At 40.7% G+C, this 17,281-nt stretch overlaps 1 protein-coding gene across 1 annotated transcript in view; it reads left to right on the top strand.

Annotated features, from left to right (window-relative positions):
* Positions 1–357: 357 nt before the first annotated feature.
* Positions 358–17,281, top strand: part of rerg (RAS-like, estrogen-regulated, growth inhibitor) — a 53,469-nt gene continuing 36,545 nt past the window's right edge. The window contains exons 1-2 of the mRNA XM_074698469.1: positions 358–680; positions 7,691–7,831. Coding sequence (XP_074554570.1) covers positions 7,771–7,831 — 61 coding nt within the window. The 5' untranslated portion in view covers positions 358–680; positions 7,691–7,770. The remainder of the gene's footprint in view (positions 681–7,690; positions 7,832–17,281) is intronic.

Raw genomic sequence — 17,281 nt, forward strand, 5'->3', positions numbered from 1 at the left:
ATTTTGAAAACTAGGGCATGTCAACCAAAATGGTTGATCCACATGGATTATTAAAACAAACAAAACTGTTTCAAGTGCAGAATTTTTGCTTTACTTCTCTGGTTTAACTTTGTGTCATAAATTCAAGACATATAAATATGTATGTTTTCTAAACGAGGCCTCGTGAATAAGCTGTAAAATTTCTAATATTAAACTCAAAAACTTGCAAGGACTCAAAAAGGTAAGCCAGTCAGCCAGTAAGACAGTGAATAAATACCAAAGCTAACAGAGAAGAGGAAAATCCTGTGATTGGGTCTCACATGGCTTGAGCTTGCGTTACTATCTACCTCCACTAGAGGGCGTCGCGCTTCTTCAGAGAGGAAATGCAGTGGCATGCAGCAGCAGCAGCTCGGTCAGAGGCAGTAGAGAACTCCTGCTGCTTCGCTCTGTATATTTCTGCTGACCCTCCGTTTCAGGGATTCATTCATCCAAGTCAGAGCTGCAGCCTCCGTTCAGACGGAGTCTCTCCATCCTCCGCTCGTCCGTCCGTCCAGCTCAAGGCTGCATCCAGCGGAGCGCTGCGTCCATACCTGGGAAGGTCAGGCGGATCATTTTGGTCTCGCAGCAACTTTATCCCGTTTCCTCTCTTCCTGATCAGCGTTGACTCACCAGGAGATCATCACTACATTCAGCGGCTGTTGGTGAGTTTTCGTGAGAGGTGTACATCCTCTTTGAGACAGCACTGCAGCACTGAGGAGTGAGATGATTTAACACATGGTCAGGCCAGGTGAATATCTATTTTCACAAACAGATTAAACAGAAGACCCGATACAGTGAAGTCGTAGTTTATTAAATGAAGCTGTCTCTCGTATCATTAAATATCTGACTACTATAGTCACTTACAAGTGATATTTTGGGAAGATGGTAACAATTCAAATGGACAGTATTCTGCCTTAATTTTAATGTTTTCATATTCCTGTCACAGTAATCGGTATTCTATCAGTTCATTGGTCAGATTAACCTTTGCAGTATAATTGTTTCACTTAAAAATAGTAGTTAAAGCGAGCCCCAAACAGCAGTTTCCCGAACATGCAGTTTTATTGGACTTTGCTGCATCATCTACGTCACTCTTCTCGTGTTGGCTCTCGAGGACGTAATTGGCATTCACGAGCAGCTCCGAGTGTTGCATAATAGCCCACATCTCAGAGAGCCGTCAGCACGTCCTACACTGGTGCTTGCCAAACCAGGGTCCAGGGAGATCCCAAGGGTGCCTGAAGAAGCTTGTGGGGGCGTGATGAGCAAAAATAAAGACAGAACAGAAACTTTAAGATGCTATTAAAAAAATACTTGAGGCGACGCATCTCTTTCTTACTTCAAAGAAAGAAACATTCACAAGCTAAACACAAAATCAATGTATTTAAAATAAGGCTTTCCTTACAATCATTAATCTCCAGTCGTTAATAATGTTCATTTCAATGATCAGTCCATCAGTATGAGGGCTGTCTGCAGAGACCCCTCACCAGAAAGTTAGAGCAAGCAGAGAACTCAGACAATAATATTTTATCCAGTTTTTCATTCAGTTCATGACTTTTCCAGAAGTTTTTGAACCTTATACAGTAAGGTGACTAAAATACTCTTTTCTCTGTATGAGTAGGACATTGGAACTGTTTCACCCCACTGGTTTCCCTCAAAAGTGGTGCACCAGTCCACTGTATGTATCTTGATGACAGGCCTGTGGTTTGCAGTCTTTCTATAGCCCGTGGTGCGGCAGGTCTCCTCCCTTGGTTTGGACCTCAGAGGTCTGTAATCTCCTGAAACCACAGCACCACCACCCAGATTCATTTCTCAGGTTAAAAATGACACAAAAACCAGCTGGGCACTGTGGGAAAAATGGACACGTGATGTGCCGAGTATTGCAGTTTGAAGGGAGTCCCTGTAGAGCAGGGGTTTGTGAGGGAAGAGGCTGGTAGTGTAGATCAGTTATGGGGGCAGCAGGGCCTCATTTTGTATCTTATGAAGTGTATTGTACTGTTTGTATTTTATTTCATTTGTAAGTCAGAGTAAGTGTGAAGAATCCAGACATGGTGAGCAGGACTTGCTCACTATACATTATCCTGTTTATATCTTTACAACCACTGAAGACATGAACAGGCTGGCACAAAAAAATTGAGGCAATAAAAGATAATCAATACATGGATATTGAGGTGCTTTCTTTTCATTCGGACCACAACTTTCATATCCATTTCAAAATCATGGAAGAGCACACACGTAAGGACAGTTCTGGTGTTTCTGTTCTTTTTCTTTCCTCTTTCAAATTTCCACTTGGTTCTGGGTACAGTTTTGTTTACATTCACTGCAATACTCGTGAGTTGTAAGTTCCACTTGATGACACTTCCAGTCTGCTCTGTACATTAGCTATTACTGCTATTGTATTACAGGGGATCTTACCAGGAACCATAAATATTAAATGTGTTTAATATTTACGATTCCAGACCAGGCAGGCTCAGGAGCAGTAAAATGGTGGAATTGAAACCACACACTTGAGGATTATTTTGACAAATAATTTGTTAGGATATAATCTAACTTGGTACCCTCTAGAAAGGCAAATCAGGCCCTAAATCTGGCTTTAAATCATCCAGTGTGTTGCCAGCCTGAGTACAGTGAAGGAGGCAGGGGAAGTGACTTTTTGAACTGTGTATTCATGATTTGTGGGTTGAGCTCTGACATTTGCTGTTATCTGATGCAGTTGTCATTAAAGAGGTTCAATAACAGTCAGTCTTCAGACAGACAGACTGCATGGCTTTACTGAACCTTGATTACACAAGCAGCTAACAGCCTGGTAATAAAAGAGACAGCTTCATAATAGACTTGGATGAGAGATCTCATTAATAGCCTCCATAAAGCTGCTAAATATTTTCATACCAACAATGGATCACATGACTGTGCTTATTTCACAATGGCCTCAAAGACGAGAAAAAAATACCAACAAACCCTGTGTATTTCATCTCAATACACGTCCTAACACATTTCAGTTTATTGTTTTGCTTTGATAATAGAGGGTGCTGTGTGTTCAGTCTCACAATCAACAAAGTCGTTACCAGTTTGCTCATGGTTTCAGAAGCAGCGAGGTGTTGCTGCAAGACATAACATGTGCAGGTGTTTTCATTTTTGATGGCACTTAGCAAACAGATCGTTCCTGATTCCAGTGTTAGTGCAATGCTTGGTTAAACGCAGCATGGCGTGGCTATCTCTGACTGCAAAGGTGGAAAATAGGTATGATAGCGCTCAATAAAACATTGGACTACACTTAAGATCTTGAACTGCAGAAGGTTCACACTGTTTGTTTTCTTAATCTGTAAATCTTTTGTAGCAACATGATGCCGACAAAATATCTGTCTCTCTTGCTGTCTTAAGTGTGTTGTGTTGAAGTCGGCATTTTCTAAATTGTCGTCAGAGGAACTTGTTGAAGACTCTCAAGTTGAAAGTTCCAGATGTGTCGAGGTTAGCAGCTGTTCAGTTCTCCAAAGCCCTTTACTCTCCTCCACTTCATGACTGAGGTGTGTTAGTATGTATGTGTGTGTGTGTGTGTGTGTGTGTGTGTGTGTGTGTGTGTGTGTGTGTGTGTGTGTGTGTGTGTGTGTGTGTGTGTGTGTGTGTGATACAGAGACTCGTGGTGATGGGTGGAGTGGGTGGAGGCCATAAATGGCAAAATGTGAAGAGAAATGACCACGTCAGTAGGGAGACACTGCTTAGCTGCTTTCCCCCTGGTGTTTCCCCTCTGTTGCGTGGGAGAGCAAACACCGCCGTGATGTGTGTCTGCTGACAGTTATATGTTTGAAGTCTTAAATCTGTTGGAGCCACACAAGCTGTTAACATCAGTTGCTCCTATCCTTTTTCTTTCCTGTTTAGCTGCTGAGAGACACTGAAGGAAAAGATGGATACACTATCGATGGGTAGCTGTGAGTGTGTGAATGTCACTGGACGAGTCTTGGCATTAAGCAGATTTGTAATTAGAGTATTTTACATCAATATACTAAATATAGCTACAGCCATTATCTGGACTCTGGAGTTTGTTGGGATCAACACTTCCAATATGTTGGTTTCCATCTTTTCATTTTATAACCATGATTCAGAAAGCTAGTGTGTAGCTCCAGTGAAGACACATCCACGTTACTGTCTAGGCTTCATATGTATCAAGCAGACATTGGTAAGCACATGCTTAGGCCTTGACCGATAATGAATTTTGCTTGACGATATATTGTCCCACAATTATTGACAATAAACGATATTATTGACAATATTATTTTAAGACTAAATGAACCGCTAATATAAAAAATATATATATCATAATAATGCAATACACCCTTTCGAATAGGGATGGGTACCTTACACATTTGAAGCAATACCGTACCGATGCCCGGTACCTGGCAACTGGTACTGGTACTCAACGGTACCAGTTTTCGGTACTTTTTTGTGTTTATGTGGTAAAAAATATCAATTTGTTTAATAATGAGTTTTTTTTTTTTTTTTTTTTTTTTTTTTACAATTTAACAAATATATTCTTCAATATATAACCCTGAAATGCTGTGTTCATGAAGATATCATTTGGCTGTCTTGTATTCAATTCCTCTTTTTTCTGAAAAGTTTCGTTTTCATTAGTTATAAGAGGTTAAAAACAAGACTTTACTAAACGTTTAACGATGAATTACAGCCGCCATTCTAGGAAGGTAGAGTCAAGAAGTGATTAGACTCTTGAAAGAAAAAAAATTAGTTATTATTTTTGTCCACTCAGACTCTCCTAGAATCCCTCATTGTTTCTTCTGCACAGACTCTGGCTGCTATAATTGCTGTGCCTGTGACGGGGGTATTTTGGCTACAAAACTGTACAATGATAAATGGCAGAGCCACACTGTCCACTCTATATACAGTCTATGGTAGAGACAGAGAGCATAATCATAAGTGAACCAACCAGCGTGAACAAAGTTGAAGATACCAACTAAATCAAAAGAAGTTACAGGTGCAGGGACAGAGGGCTCTGAAGAGCCCACCAAAACTTTCCAGGAAGCTTTTTGTGGGTGTGGGTACCTCACCTTTATCAGTCTTGGTCTCTATGATTGTGCTAGTAGCCAGACACTTTGTTAAAAGCCTTGCTGGTTGATTGGTTGGTCTTAATCTTCTACTGCTGCGTTTTTTTTTCTGTATCTATTAAGCGGCAAACAGTGTAAAGAAAAGACTGCGCCCTGTAAACGAATTAGAGCATGCTTACTCTTCGTGCACTATTAATATTTTCAGCTCTAACTGACAAATAATTTAGACTTTAAAAATCATCAGCTGTGTGGGTTATATCACCAAACATTAGCTAGTATGTCAGAAATGTCTGATGTAAGAGTCAGGAACAATGCCCTGAATTTTGATTGTTTGCTGGGAACAGGAAACAAACAAACAAACCCAGGGTACATGGGTCTAGCTAGGATGTCACTCTTTTTGGTAAAGACCTGAGTTTGTAGAAAAGAGGGGAGGAATGGAAAATCTCAGTAAAGCATTGCATTGCATGTGAGTTGATGTACACAACTGCCTGTGGTATGTGTTAGCGTGTTTTATGATAGCATGAAGACCACCCACAAATGTCATAGTTTTAGCTTTGACTGGCCCATAAGGTATGACTAATGTAAAACATGCAAGTTAAAAATCATCTTCAGTGACTTGGAACTTCAGAGACTTGATCTTAGCATGTTTTAGCTGTGGCCTTGACTGCATGGGACACAATAACTCACCTTAGTTGGAAAAATATTTATAAAAAAGTCTCAGACGTGCTCAGATATCTCCAAAGTAAACTGGAAAGAAGGAACAAAATGTTCCCTTCGTCACTGTTTTAGCCATTATGACATCGCTAACATCATGCACTGTTTTGACAGCCCTGTCTGCTTTTTGGTATTAAGTCCACATTAATAATATTTAAAGACGCCAACTGCTTCCTTGCTGAGTGAGACACAGTGATGGATGGTCAACCTCCACACCGAGCGGCACGCAGTAGCACCATATATGGGTGTCTATGAGCTGGTACAAAAGGGAAAAGGTTAGCTTAAACTCTGAACGTAGCGTGTTTGTGCTGCTGTGGATGAGGAGGGAAAGGGTTGGAAGTTTGCCCCTTCATAACTTCGACCAGTCTGAAGCTGGCTAACATGTTTCTGGCACTGCCACACACACAAACACATTTTTCAGCCATATCCAGACAGGGTGTACTGAACGTCTGTTTTTGGTTTTCTCACATTTTTCTCGCTGTATTTCATTTCAACCCTTCACAGATGGATGAGTGATTTTCTAGTGCTGTTTGTTTTAAGTCGGTACCACTGATGATAGATTATCCCTTGACTTGGCTGGGATGTTTCAGCGGTCCTCGAGAATTAACAGGAATTCACTCAATAATCGTTAAAATACTCACATGATATTTACAGAAAAGGTTCTCTTTGAAAAATGCTGTCACCTCTGTCCAAATCTTTTGTATCTAACTTTGCTCCTACTTCAGTCTGTTTATCTCAATCAATCTTCAACTGTACCAAGTCATTTTGTATCAAACGTTATCTCAAAGCTGTACAAACAGAAGGTCTAGATATAACTCTTTATTATATTTACAGAGACCTAACATTAATCCGCCATCTGCGGCATTCAGTAAATTACATTGGCAAGGAAAAACTTCCTTTTAACAGACAGAAACCTTGAACAGATCCACTCACAGACATCTGCTGTGGCAGTGCTGGGTCTCAAGAGAGACATAGAGGGAGAGATGAATAGAGACAGAAAACAATAACAGCAACTCAGACAGACTCATGGCTACAGCAGTGGCAACAGGACATCCTTAAGACTTTACTTCCCTAGCTGTTAAAAGAGAAATTTAATGTTTGGTCAACTGACTGCTCTGAAGTTCAGAAGACACAAAGCACAATGTATATCAGGCAGGCAACTTACTAGAGATTTTTAAACTAGGTTTGCATCTCCCAAAATGTCTTTGTGTGTGTGTGTGTATTCTTCTACTGACCTCTGATTAAATATAAATACGCCAGCTGATGGCAGCTCTGCAGCCTATACATAATACAACCCATATTTGGAGTCTTTAGTGATAAAAATATCAATATTTGTTAGACAAACTTGGAAATCTGTTTCCGATTAGCAAATTGACTAAACACACATCCCTAGTAAACAGGGACAGCAGAGTATGAGCCTCTACAATAACAACAATGATAATGAGGGAGGGATTATATTGATGATTGATGAAATTAATCATAGAAATTGGAAATAAAAGAGTTTTAAGATAAATATCAACAATAACAATGGTAATCATGGCTGTTGGAGTCTGGCAGGTCAGTGGCAGATCCAGAAGAATCTCTGAAATCGGGTTTAAGCCTGAGCAAGTTATAACTATAAGCTTTACGCCCCCAAAAAGTTCAAGCCAATCTCCAACTGTAGAGAGGGAGTTTGCCCCAAGATCTCGTCTGATAGATGATACCAAAGGAGAGGAGGATAATAATAAAAAGCTCAACCTCCCATACTATTTTAACAACATTTGATTTGAGTCCCCAAAGAGATGCAACCAACGAGAAGGAAACTTAAAATTGCATGCAAGTTTAAAAGTTAAGTTGTTAGCTGTCACTTTCAAATTGAAAATCAATATTCTTTTATACAATGTATGAACTGGTCCTACTTGTTTTCTCAGAGACCACTTGGACAAGATGGATGGCTGACCTTGGAGCTTGCTGATTGGTTACTTGATCCTCCCTGGTCACAGCTGCTGTAATGGCAAAAAGCCCGGAGGTGAAGCTGGCTGTCTTCGGCAGAGCTGGGGTGGGCAAGTCAGGTAAACTGCAGTCTGTCTGTCTGTCTGTCTGTCTGTCCGTCCGTCCGTCCGTCCGTCCGTCTGTCTGTCTGTCTGTCTGTCTGTCTGTCTGTCTGTCTGTCTGTCAGTCATACCTGTTCCTGAGAAAGCTTCTCTGAGTCTAAAGCTAGAATACAGATAATTCCAAAATAATCTGGATCTAATCACTAAAAACTGGCTGATTTGATGGATTTGGACTTTATTTTGGTGCACAAAATGATCATAAATTTAAACTTTCGGAACATTTCAGGAGCCAAAGATTTGCTGCTGTGTTTCTGCTGGTTTCACGGATGAGTTTTTCACATTTTCTGCCTCATTTATGTTGTTTTTGAGTTCTCACCAAAATCTCTCCTTCTAATTTTTCTCTCCATCATGCTGTCAGTACTTTTATACTCCCCGTCATTTCTTCTCGTCCTCTGTTTGTTTTCGTTGTCAACACTGTGGTAGGAGGTTGTTTTTTGGTCTGGCTTAACTACCTTCACTCCCACAGATAAGTCACTTGGGTTATTATCATTCGGTTTCAGCACTTCACTATAAGCTGCAGTGGCTCAGCCTCAGCTGGAGTCCCGTGTGTTTTCCTCCAGTAGCTAACAAAACACAGACCATATGTGTCCTGCTGACTGCAAATCAAGGAAGATTGCTTCCTCGGAGCAATCAGCTGTCAAAAAACATGCTCTGGAATCTCCTCCATGTCGAAAGAGGCTATTAAAATGCCTCGGGAGGTCAGCTGAATTGCTGTACTGAAAAGTATAATGACCGAGGAGTTCATAACCTTCAGCTGAAGAGTGCAGTTGTAAAACATGGTGGTGAGGCTGACAGTTTCTGACATGCAGACCAGGAATACACGCTCCAATCTGGGACTTCTCCTCTGGTATGAGAAGAGTATTCTTAGGCCTCTGCTTCCCTTTCTGACATAATTAAGTCCATTCACTCATTTTGATGGCTCATTATCTGTTCGCCCTAAACCTCCAAAAACTCAGTTTCCCGGCGTCTACACGAAACCATGACATCAGAGTTTTCCAATATCTTCACTTTGGCCAGAGTTTTCAGAAAACATTTTTTTCAGTGACGTAAAGCTGTGGCTTTGTGTGAATGACAGGCTTAAATGTATAAAAATAAATGCAGTTTCCCCAGATACCTGGCTACGTGTGGACATGCCAACTGGCATCCATGACACATGATGAAGGCAATTGCTTTGAGTGTGACTGTGTGATGCTGCTTTGATCCATCTCTAAATCTTAAGGCTAACAAACATACATTCACCCTAGATTTGATAACAGCATCCAGTACATAGAGTTGTTCTGGGCCCGTATGCAAGTGTAATCATAGAATAGAGCAGAATAGAACAGAATAGAAAAAACTCTAATTTATCCCGGTAAGGTTCGTAACAAGATAGATGATGACAGCTTGTCAATCGTTCTCCAGTCAGCCAGCCTCCACCTCCACAGGGTCCAGGACTGAGCTCCTTGAGCAGTCTGTTCAGTCTCTGTCTCCTGGATCCTGTTTGCTCACAGCAGGTGAAGTTCTTCCAATGTGGCGTTGGTGTCTGATGTTAGCTCTGTTAGCTATGTCTGTAAATAGCATGATGCTACTCAGCCCTCTGGTATTCCCTCTGTTGCTGGGTTAGCACCTCTTTCTCCTCACCTTGTGGGGAACCATCAGGCCCTGCACCAGTTAGCATTGACATGCTACAGCTACTGACAACTGATTTCACATGTAAACAATGCAGCCATGGTTACATGGATTTCCATACAAACACAGAAGCAAAAATAGTAAAAATATCACTGAAGATAAAACCAGTTTGGTGTCCATGACCAACAAATGAGCCATACAAAGTAATGATCCCAACCAAAGACAAAGATGACGAAAAAGAGACGAAAAAATTATTAGAATGGGCAACAGGCACCCACAATCAACAGGGTGACACTTAGCAATACATTTTCCCCATAAACCAAATCTACTGACTGTGTCTTTAACATGAACGATGAATCAAAAAGTCATCACAATTCATCCTGAGGAGGGCATAAATGTCTCTTGGAAATTTTATTGTCATCATGCAGAAGCATTCAAGTATTTTTTTTCTCCAAAACCAAAGTTTTGTCACATTGGTTCTAAAAAAAGTCAGAGGGCAGCCAAAGTTATGACAGGAACAATCAATGTGAAAACATGTTCAAGAGCAACATGCTGTATTGTTAAGACATTATTGCAGGCTTATACCGTCCCTCGGGCCATGATGCTCAGTAATGGTCAAAGGGGCTAGAGGTGAAAGAGGATCAGACTTCACTCAGCTCATATCTTTGGCTCCTGAACTAATATCTGGGATGAAGGCAGCTGTGTTAAAGAACAGAGAAAAGGACAAAAAGCCCTGACTCAAAGCCAACCTGCTTATTTTCTAGTTCTGGGGACAAACACATTGTTTGTCAGCAGCTGCACCTTTGACACTAGGTGTTCACATGGACGTGAGCTTGTATATGCTGACACTCATTTCACACAGCTCTGATTCTTCTCAGCCAGTGACGTGCTTCTTTTTGCTCTTTTGACGTGCAAAACAGTCAGCGCAGAAAACACTGCACTGTGCTCATTGTTGTCATATCCAAAGCTACATGTAGTCCAGGTGATTCTTTTAACAATGAACAACTCTCATCTAAAAATAGGTCTTTACTGACAGACAGCCAGGTGCTGACTAATTGGTTACCCTAACTGGCCAACAAAAAGTCAGAGCTTTGGAATAAACTTTCGTTTAATGTGAAACAGGAAGGACGGGGTAAGAAGAAGAAGAGTTATTTATGGAGAGTTTACATTTTAAGTAAAGCTGAACAATTAATTGAATGGACACCATCATCGCAATGTAATAGAATGCAATTTTCAAATCGCAAAGACTGCAATTAAAAAAGTTTTATGTACTCAGACCTGGATGGTATATAGTAATTCGTACATCCTTAAAACCGGCAAAAGTCAACATGCTGTTTTTTCTGTCAAAAACCCTGTGAGCTACAGAGATTCATACAGTAGAATAATTGTGGGTGGCAGAGCCATACCCCTTCTTTGCTTTATTCTGTATGGTTTGTTTCTCTTTATGACAACTGAAGGTCAGTAAAATTGCTATGTTCCTTTTTCTCTTTGAATGTAGAAGTGCAAGAAAGACCTGTCTAAATGTTGACAATTTACTTTGTCCCATTGGTCATACTATAGAATGACTTATCGCTTATGTTTAGTGAATAATACAGAAGACCCCCCCCAAAAAAAGATTGCATGCTAAATTGCAATATTAGTAAAAAAAAAGAAACACAATTAGATTATTTTCTAAAATTGTTCAGCCCTTATTTTAAGTCACAAATGGGGCTCAGCAGTTCAGTTGGCTGTCTCTTGGTAGCCCTTTGATTAGCTCACTGTTTCATCAGTATAGTGAGAACCTAGATGTGTCAACAACAAAGGCAGGCCAACTTTTGTTTTAGCAACATTTATTTTGTTTTATCCTCTAAAAGCACAATATCAGAATCAGGAATTGATAAGAACAAGAAGTGATAAGCAGAATCAATACTGGAATTAATGAGTTTGTAAAGATACACTCCCCTAAGATGAATGCACTGTCCTTGTTAAAAAGGAGACACCAGACTCTTCTCAGGTCAGTCTTGGTCTTTTTCAACTTTGAAACCTTGTTCATAAAGTACACAGTGTGAGATGCCATACATGCAGACGTCTTACCTTGGCTAATGACAGACTGTTGAATTTAAGACACTCCGTATGTGGAATGCTAACAAACATGGAGACCATCAAAACAAAAGGTAAAAGAAGAAACAGTAAGCAGCTGGATAGATTTATTATTATTAATAGCTTTACTAAGGTTAATCTGACAGTTTAATCATTTGAGTCGACAAAGAAACACATCAGCCGCAGCAAGATTCCTTCGCCATGTTCTTCACACTCTAATACTTGCACATGTGAGTTAATGTTCATGAGAAGCCAAGAATGTTTCGGTTTGATTGCTCAGTGTTTGTGCTTTTGTAGAGATAATTCACATCCCGGGGTGTTTAAAACCCGGTTAGATGGAGAAATGTGTTTGTAACAAGACGACCTGCTGAGTGTCTTGGCATTGTTGGGTGTTTGCTGGAACCCAAATAATGGTTGGACTTGAACCCCTGTGGAGCTGTGCAGCCCTTATAAAGGGCAGAGTGTGTTACTTAAGTGGGGCTCTTCTGGCACTCTGCAGCCTTCGGTTTGGTGATTTAGAGGAAAGAAACAGGAGGTAGGAAATGAGATGAATTATACTGTTTGCTTCACCTCAGCTTGGCCTGTGATAAGCTCAAACACACACTTGTCTTGTACACACTCATAATGAATTGATCCTATTAAAGGAAGCATTTGGGAGAAAATGGAGTAAAAACACTGTTCTGTTGTTATTTAAAGCTGTTTTAGTCATATTTACTCAAAGAAGCACATGGGGTTGTACATATTGATACTTGTGCTGCTTATCAAAGAACAACACACAGCGGTGGATAAAGTGAAGATGTTGGAAGAGATATCTGAAACATACGACTGATGTGTTGCAATTTTGAAAATGATGTAACTACATGAAAAATGATCCCACTTAGCGGTTGTTTTGACACATAGTTTCATATGGGAGTTACCATTACATCTTGATGTGTGCTCTCTTATCTGTCAACTCACACCAACTGGGTGTTTAGACTAGAACATAGTGTAACCTGCTGACGGCTGGAGTTGTGAGATCAAGGCAGGGAGGTCCCTCGATTCCTACGCTAGTGATGTGCCTCTCCTGTTTCATGTTTGTCTGTTAACCCTCAAACCTGCTCTAGTGGATCAATCTGGTCAGACTTGCTCCTGCTTGGTCAAAAAAGGGAATCGCTGACATCGGCAAATCCCCAAAATCCAAACAGCTTGTTTCAGGTCAGGATTTTACATTCACAAGCAAAACTAAGTACAGGTTTTGTCATCAAATATCACATTTTGTGGGCTGGGAGGAAAGCCAAAGACCCACAAATTTCACTAAAAGGCTTAATAAAATGATTTTTGCATAATATGGGACCTTTAACTTGATTAGATCCAGTACCGTTACAGAGCAGAGGCAAACTGGAGATGCGCAACTCTCAGAATAAGGTGAGACTTCAAACGTACATATTAGACAGCAACGGGACTATCTTGTGTTTTTCCCTTTCATAGAAATATTAATTTTGCTACAAAACTTTAACTGAATTGAACCATACATGGCAAGGGATCAATCTAGTGTGCTGCGAGGCTCAGCAGAAACATCAGACAAACTTCTGTTGTCAAACTGATCTCACTGTCAGCACATCCTCACTTGACATCAGTGCATGACACTATAGTTTGTTTGTTTTCGCCCTTAGAGCCGTTTGTCCCTGTGGAGTTACTGTAGGGTGCTGGAAAGCAGATGTTATTGCTGTAACGTATCTGGTTGTGCTCATGTGTTCTGTAACATAGCTAAGTGTGGCTGCTGTTCTACATCACTGTACGATACCTTATTTTATCATTCTCTCATCGACTTCATGAGGTTGGGCGCACTTATAGCGCTAGGTTTTACTGACGCGGTCAGCAGCCATATTGGCTTTATGACAGCTAACATAAATGATGATCGATTGAGAGGATTGGCTAGGATTCCTGATCACCAATACTTAAAAAATTCCAAGATCGATGTGATACTAGGGATCAGGATCAGGACATCCCTAATTTGACCATTATGCGGCGGCCACACCAAACAAGAACTCGCGAATTTATTCGCGTGAATCGCCTGTCACGCGCCGCGTGCACGCCTGAGTCTCACTGCTGGACTATTTTGACAAGCTGAGGGGTGAACACGCGTCAGCGCGGCACTGCACATGCGGAGTAGAGAGCCCGTTCATTTAAAGACAGAAAGCCCAAAAGAGCAGCTGAAAAACAATGAGCTGTGGTTTCAAAAGCATGACAGGAGAGTGTGTGTTGCGTTGGAGATCACAATCAAGGTCTGCTGCCTCTCCCTGGTAATCCACCTCCACTGGCCCTGACTGGCTGTCCCCTACGAGCTCATCCTCGACCCTCCGAACCTTCGACCACCTGAACCCCAGACCACCCGAACCCCAGACCCATGTTCCCGGAGGTCTCTCTGTGGATAATGAAGGGGTCGAGGAAAGAGAGGAGCACAGAGAACTTCCATCTTTTCCCTCGCTCTGCCCCTGCCCCGCTCTTTCCTCCTCTCTATCAGGCTCAAAACTCCACTGAGAAAAACACAGTCAGACTCAGTGATGACCTGTGCAGGCAAATCCAGCTGGGAACAAATGTTTACAGAGCTTACAAGAGCAATGATTTTATTTTTACGTAAGAGGTAAAAGTTTACTTTGGGGTAGAAGACCTTACCATCGGCCACTTCTTGTACTGGTTCAGTCAATTAATTTTACAAGCAACTTGTTATAAGAACTTAAAATGGAACAGAAGAATCTCACAGCAAAGACAGTTTTAAGAAATAAATGTCCCATTTGAAACCCTTTGAAACATGAAAGGTGATGTTTCACATGAGAACAGCACATCACTTTTTTCAGTAACGCAGCTCAAATTTGGCCTTTTGTACCTTGAAAAAACACAAACACAGTCATGCTTTGCCTATCGTTTGGATGGTCCTTCAAATGGGAAAATTACCTTTATTGGGTGTGAAGCTCTGGCTCATGAACATCTTGTCTAGTCGCTTCTGACACCCCTCTCACCCTCAGCCCATCCCTCGGCCAAAAAGCAGAACAATAACAAAGCCCTGAGCCAACGTGTCTGCCTCAGAAATACTACTGTTTACCTCCTCCTACGCCGTGCAGGGACCATGAATCAGCGAAATGTACATGTGGGACTGAGGTATGATGTAAACAGCCATTCAGGGGGCACGGAGCCACGAAAACAAACACAATGCTGGACCAAAACAGAAACAGCTACTGTGTTGGCTGAGGAGTTATTTTAAAATTCCAAGGTAAATGTTTTCCCAGTTTTTGTTTGTTTTCCCAAAGCTTTTCAGCAAAAGTCTTTTGGGAAATTAAATCTCAAGCTCTCTTGTAGGAATGGTTATTGCCATTCTTCCATTTTTTCAAATTAAAACATAATACTTTCATGTGGTGGCTTGTCTAACTTGTCTGTTTCTACATGGAAAACAACTTAACTGTACTTCTGCACTCCTAATTTGCATTTTTATGTCTTGATGAGTCACTGTTTTGTCACAGCTGTTTAAAAAACAAGTTATCTTTCTGTTTGACGAGGCTGAAGCTTGCAGACCACCGCTGTTGATCCCAGGAGCATTTCTGTTTATTTGCATTGGTTATCACGTTAACAGTGTTTCTAAATCTTGCAGAACTACACTTCTATTTCCACTTCTTCTGCTTTCTAATAGAGTTAGGATTCTTTCATTTTGGTTTTTGATTCCATTTTAATAAACTTCAGTTTAGATCTGAAGTCATTAATTGTCTCATTTCTCATGTGCTCAAAAAATGTCTGTGCAGTCGTGTCTGGCTGTGTGTAGGCATTAAAATGGTTTTAAGTTACTCTGTTAATGATTTTGTTTTATAGGTTATAAATTGTTTTCTGTGTACTGAAGTGGTTGAGGAAGACAGAGGAGCAAGATAACAGCATGTCTCTAAATGATTTTGACAATATTCCTTTGTGTGCCCATGATAACAGCTTTGGAACAGGCTTCCTGCTGAAAAATGGCACAGCCAACAATTTACACTCAAATTACTGTTGCACTGATCATGCTGTTTCCAAAATCAACTTCCTGCGATGCCTGCCGGAGGAAATGAAAGTCCCGGAAAATAATCAAATAATATCCATCAGGCCCTCTGAGCGGAGATCCTCGCTCTCAACGGCCAGGCAATTAACGGGACGCAGGGGCACGGAGATAGACTGCTGCTCAGGTTTCCAGGCACATGTTTGGCCTTTGACAGCAGAGAGAGCCCTCAGCTGTGAAGTTGGCTGCCTGTTTGACTCCCATGATTACATTCTGCATGTGGAACTGGGTAAGCAGCAGTTAGATGTGAGTCATCAAAAGCATTATGCTGCAGCATAAGTGCTCCAATCAGTGTGCCAGAGGTAGATTTTACTCTTTTAGATATGAAATCTGAAAAGCTTCAAACAAACAACAAAAAGACTTCATGTAGATGCAGATTTTTTCTTTGGTGAGACCTTTCACTTTCACTTTTTTCCTGTAAACATGCGTTTTTGTCACATATTTCTCAGACCCAGAGCTTGTGACATCTTTCTTCCGTATGGAAGAAGGGTTTGCTGACCTTTGGTTCCTGCTTTGGCACATTAAAACAGGATTTAATCAAACTGGCTCAGTTTGACTTCCTTCATCAGGTCCAGTCGGTCCATCAGCCGTAACAATGACTTTCGTTCTTATAGAAATGATTAAATCCTGACTCAGACCTCAGATCCCTATCCTCTCCAGTTGGTCGTTCCTACAGTAAGATCATCAACTGAATAATTAGATCTAGATTAGAGGTAATGTATTTACTTGCAATCACGTCAGCTGTGACGTCACTGACGGGGAATGGTGGAAGTAGCAGTGTAGGCTTTAGGCTACAAAGCTTTATAGTTGATACACTGAAAAAAAAACTCAAGTGTTTTTGTCTTATTTTAAGTAAAACTTGTCTTACTACACTTGATATGAGCCACATTCAACTTATCAGTCCAAAAATGTCTTGTTTCAAATTATCTTAAGACAAAAATGAGGTCTGAATTGCTTGTAACAAGTCAAAAAATCTGCCAGTGGAACAAGAAAAATTTGCTAGAAAATTTGCTTAAAACTAAAATAATGTCTCAATACAAGTAACTTTTCTCTTGTTCCATTGATAGATATTGTTTAACCTGTTTCAAATGTTTCAGACCTAATTTATGTCTTTGAATACCTTGAAAGAGGACATTTTCTGGACTGGTCTAGGGGAATGTAGCTCATATCAAGTTTAAAAAGACATTTTCTACTAAAAATAATACAAAAACATTAGGTAAGATTTCAGTTTTTTGCTGTGTAGGACTGGAAAACATCACACGAAAGACTCTGGTGCATTTAATCTTTACAGATGTGAACCTCTAAACTTTGATACCTACAAAATGAATGAACGCTTTGTACGCTAACAGCCAACAGACCAGTTGTTTGTAGCAGGCTGTAAACTTGTTTGTTCTTGCTGTCAAATGTGTATGTATTTGACTTGTAACAGATCCTTTTACTGTTTGAGAACAGTCAAGACTGCATGTGTATTTGGGCAACGGGTTAACCACCAAAAAAGCACATGTTTACTGAAGCAATATGACTTTGACAGATGGTAAACAGCTCTCAGCTTCATGAGAAACCAGTGAGAGGATGGAAGACATCAGCAAGTGGACAGATATTCAGTCGACAGAGGATTTTAGAGGAGGGACCGAGGGGCAACATCCAGTTAGTAAAAATGAAGC

This window comes from Halichoeres trimaculatus, unplaced genomic scaffold, assembly GCF_033239565.1.
Source record: "Halichoeres trimaculatus isolate MK-OKI-2021-1 unplaced genomic scaffold, fHalTri1.1 fHalTri1_scaffold_21, whole genome shotgun sequence".
In the NCBI taxonomy this organism is placed as follows: Eukaryota; Metazoa; Chordata; class Actinopteri; order Labriformes; family Labridae; genus Halichoeres; species Halichoeres trimaculatus.